At 44.8% G+C, this 5,000-nt stretch overlaps 1 protein-coding gene across 1 annotated transcript in view; it reads right to left on the minus strand.

The window, feature by feature from the left end:
* Nucleotides 1-5,000, minus strand: part of nalcn (sodium leak channel, non-selective) — a gene marked incomplete at both ends in the record, with an annotated part of 382,889 nt that overhangs the window by 348,972 nt on the left and 28,917 nt on the right. The window contains 1 exon segment of the mRNA XM_084311476.1: nucleotides 2,392-2,543. Within this exon segment, the coding sequence (XP_084167602.1) occupies nucleotides 2,392-2,543 (152 nt within the window).

Raw genomic sequence — 5,000 nt, forward strand, 5'->3', positions numbered from 1 at the left:
GTACCTGGTGTCAGTACCTGGCTACTCTATTTGCAGTTAGCCTATTTAGCTGATGTCGGCCGTTGGCTCCTTGCTACTTTGTTTTCTCTGTATAGACCCTCTTCTCTTTAGATTTAAGTGTTGATCTTTGTCCTTTTGGATCTATGTATATTCATGTTGCCTTTGTGAAGTTATCTTTTCCTTCTGTTTTGTTCTTCCATTAAAAGTTGAATATCCTTTAGGGGCTCATCTTAGCTGTCTTGCTTATCTCTCTCATACATGCTCTCTCTCTAACACACACACACATACATGCTCTCTCTAACACACAAACACACATTCTCTCTCTCTCTTCTAACACACACAGACATGCTCTAATCTCTCTCTAACACACAAAATGACATGCTCTCTCTCTATATATTTCTCCTCTTTTTCTAACACACATATACATGCTCTCTCTCTAACACACACAAACATACATGCTCTCTCTCTATCTCTCTCTTTCTAACACACACAGACATGCTCTATCTATCTCTCTCTCTTCAATTCAAATGGGCTTTATTTCACATTCTTGTATTTCTCCCAGTAGGTATGGGAGTTTTGAGTTATTGTCCATGTTTTCAAAGTCTCTTTGGGTGTTTGCAATTTGTGGGAAGTATATGTCCTTGGTATAGTGGGCAGGTTGTTAAGAAGTGGAGCTCGGTTTCCACCTCATCTTGTGTGCAGTGGGTCTGTCTTCGCTTGGGAGCCAGGTCTGCCTATGGCGCCTTTCTCGATGGCTAGGCTGTGCTCGCTGAGTCTGTACCTAGTCAAGGATCTTCTTAGTATTGGGTCAGTCACAGTGCTCAGGTATTCTGCCACTGTGTACTCTCTGTTTAGGGCCAAATAGCATTTCAATTTGCTCTGGTTTTGGGTTGTTTCTTTCCAATGTCTCTCTCTCTCTCTCTCTCTCTCTCTCCCCCTCTCCCCCTCTCCCCCTCTCCCCCCTCTCCCCCTCTCCTCTCTCTCTCTCTCTCTCTCTCTCTCTCTCTCTTCTCTCTCTGGTGTTTGAGATAGCGGAGCTGGTGGACCAGATGTCACCGTGGGGGATGCTGAGGATTCCCAGGGCTCTCGTCATGATCCGGCCTTCAGGATCTACTTCCGCTTTGAGCTCCCTCGCTCCCGCATCACCAATATTCTCAAGTACGGTGTAACGCCGTCATTAGCGAAGGGCCGATCTCAAATAGGGTCGTCCGTAATTACATCGATAATTACACAGACAGTATTGACGAAACCAACCCGGGCTCATAATACGCACACTCCTCTCTCTCTCTGGCCTTGCTCTGGTGGAGGGTCAGGGGCATTGCCGGGTCGCCTATTCTTAATTGAGCCGAAGAGTGCTGCCACGCGCTTCCGCGTTTTCCCTGATTGGCTGCGACACGCCCCGCGGCAGCGCGGCAGCCACAGAGCGGAGCGGAGCAGCAGAGCTTGCGGCATTATGTAGCCGTAATCCTCGATGTTTTTCATTAGATGCTAGCTCAACTGGTATGCCGCCGTGCTGTGGAGCCTGCGGTGCGGTTGGTCACAAGTTCGAATCACTTCAATTTTTTTTTACGGCTATCATCTCTCGCTATAAACGTGCATTCTTCCGCTGGTTAAGTTTAGGCATTCTTTCGGAGTTGGTTAAGGTTAAGTTAAGGTTAGGCATTATTTCGGAATTGGTTAAGGTTAGGGTTAAGTTAAGGTTAGGGAGGGTTAAGGTTAGGCATTCTTTCGGAGTTGGTTAAGGTTAGGGTTAAGTTAAGGTTAGGCATTATTTCGGAGTTGGTTAAGGTTAGGGTTAAGTTAAGGTTAGGGAGGGTTAAGGTTAGGCATTATTTCGGAGTTGGTTAAGGTTAGGGTTTGTCACAGAGAATGCCTGTCTGTCTTTCTTGACGTGGAGGATGCAGCCTATTTCCGCACTGCCGCTCTCTCGCGCTGCCGCGGTCACATGGGCGTCATGGCCAATCAGAGAAACGCGACGCACTCTTCCGCTGGGATTAAGCTACACGCTGCCGGGTCTGTGCAGCGATAACACTGTATATTGACTGTAGAACGGGAGCTCTCTCTCGCTCTCTCTCTTGCTATATGTTGACTGTATCATGCCCAGCCTCGGGCAGCGCTATTATTTAAGAATATGTTGACTGTATTAAAAAAAAAAAAAAAAAAAAAATTATATATATATATATATATATTTTTACCTTTTGGGGGGGGGGGGGGGGGCTCGCGTTTAAATCTCGCACAGGGCCTCGCATTTCTCCCAGGCGGCCCTGTGTGTGTGTGTGTGTGTGTGTGTGTGTGTGTGTGTGTGTGTGTGTGTGTGTGTGTGTGTGTGTGTGTGTGTGTGTGTGTGTGTGTGTGTGTGTGTGTGTGTGTGTGTGTGTGTGCGGTCCTCACCCAGCTCGTTGAAGCCGCTGTAGCCCAGCTCCTGCCTGCTGAGGCCCAGGTCCTCCAGGTCCATGCACTTGAAGCCCAGGGGACACTGATAACCCTCCCCGTCTGGGGAGCAGTGGGTGTCTGGGATGGCCAGGCTGTTCCACGTCACATTACTGACCACAACAACAACAACAGAACATGTATCAGACCAATAGGTGCTTTACAGCCACAGTGAAAATAGAACAATCAATACGAGTAAAGCATTCATCGTAACCCCATCAGGAACGGAGGTCGTTCGTTAGACTGAAATGTTCAGATCTTTGAATTATGCGTGAAAACTAGGTCTGTCACGAGTCAAAGAATAAATTTAGTCGATTTGCATATTCATGATCAACGCGTCGTATTGTTGTTACTTGTATGCCTTTTGCGGTGGAAATGACAGACGTTAATTTCATAACATGCGCAACGTATAATCTAACCAGTGCCCAATGAATCACGTTCGAAATATAAATAACTTCTCTTAAACCACTATTCGTGATTCCTCCTAGAGCCAGGACTCGACAGTGCGCGTTTCACTTGCATTTGATCACTTCCATGTTTCAAGTCACCTCCAGCTGGAAGGGAGGGGCTGAGCCCGCTGCCCCCACCTAACATGTTAGAAGCTATAACATACAGTAGCTCTTCAGCCCTGCGTCCGACAGCCTGTGATAACTCCTCTTGCGAGTCGCGCTGTTTCTATGTAAACTCTGAGAGCAACGGGTCCAATAAATGTGTCTAACACGCTTTACATCCTCGCCATTCCTGTATGCATGGGGTGGAGAGATAACACACAATACATATACATATAATAATTCATGGAAATATACTAAAAAGCTATTTATGGCCGGTAAAGATCTCTCTGGCTGGTAGTTTTTTTTTAATCTAAAGCTAAAAAGGATGAGGATTTTGAAATATTCAATTGCAAATATAATCAATTGGTGTTGATTTTTCTGGTAAATTAACACTTTGACTGCCTAAAAACGCTTTACAGCGTCATTGCTGGCGATGCTAAAGTTGCCGGGGGACGCTGTACAGCGTCCTTATATCAATATTTCAAAAATCTGCGATCTGATCCATAATGTCCCTCCGCTGGTCTGAGAACCACCAGCAGGACCCACTGAGCTCTCTGGCGGTTCAGGAGCGCCATCTGGTGGCCGATCGCGCAACCGCTTAACAGGAAGCACAGTGGAGGTTGTGCTACATGTCCGTATTGCTTCCGGCCACTCGGGATAGGTTCCGGCATTCTAGCTCGTCACTCTACATAGCGATCGATTGCCAATAACTCGATAAACAACATGATTTGGACGTATATACCATTATACAAGCTGGAGATGGACCGGGTAATAATATATCCCATAATGATAACATTTCTACTCGACGATGATCGCCCAACGGCGCGCGGAGACTGGGGTGAGTTTCAGCGTGTAACGTTACCATCTTCGATACTAACTGCTTTTATCAACATTTGACCCACATTAGATGATTGGTATAACGCTGCCCACGGAATTATAAACGCCCCCTCGCCCATCCGGTCAACATCAGATGACGTGTAGTAACTTCTAGAAGTACGTCTAGTTGGAATTTTTTATATCGCGCTGATTGCCATCAAACTGTATTTCATCATCAATATAATGCATTTGGGGCTATATATCACGTTCTGGAGAAAGTTGCAGAAAGAGATGAAAACATACTTATACATTAGACCATACTTTACTATGAATATGTGAATGAAAAAGTTTAACGTTGCTACACAATGAACAATACATATAGGACTTTGAATGGGCCCTAATAATGGCAATGTAGCAATAGAATTTAAAAAGTTATAGCCCTGCAAAGAAGGGGACTTTCTCCATAGACAAATAGCGCTGGCAATCTATGGTATATCATTAATTTAACCCATGGCAGCCAAAGTGTTAATGGTTCTAATCGATCAAATAATCAACAGATTAATCGATAACAAAATAATCGTTAGTGACAGGCTCAGCCCTAGTGAAAACACACATAAGTCCTCTTCTGAAATGTTTGTGGTTCAATACATTTCATTGCAAAGCAGTTGCAATATTTGGCAGAAAATGTGTTTTTATGCTATATCATAACATCTTGATATGCAAGCGGTGCAGGGGCAAGGCTAAGAGAATCATCAAGGACTCCAGCCACCCGAACAACTGCCTCTTTGAACTGCTGCGGTCAGGCAAGCGATACCGGAGTCTCAAGGCGAGCACAGAAAGACTCAGAAGAAGCTTCTATCCCCAGGCCATCAGGCTGCTCAACGAACAATAAACACTATGCAACCACCATCAAATGCACACAGCACACACATCCACATGCACACACTCACTTTAAACAAACAACACACTGCAGCACCCACTCTCCACACTTTAGATCACCTGAACACACTTTATATTTATTGGTAAAGGATTTGCACTACAACTCGTACACCTTACTGTAAATTGTACCTAAATTGTACCTCATCCCATTTCTGCTTTGCACTATATAGTATTGTATATTAGTATATTGCATAGTATATTGTATATTGTATGGTAACTCAGTTACTTCTAGTCTGCATCGAAAATTGTACATATGTCTATACT

Source organism: Notolepis coatsorum (assembly GCF_963971535.1).
Source record: "Notolepis coatsorum genome assembly, chromosome: 3".
Taxonomy (NCBI): domain Eukaryota; kingdom Metazoa; phylum Chordata; class Actinopteri; order Aulopiformes; family Paralepididae; genus Notolepis; species Notolepis coatsorum.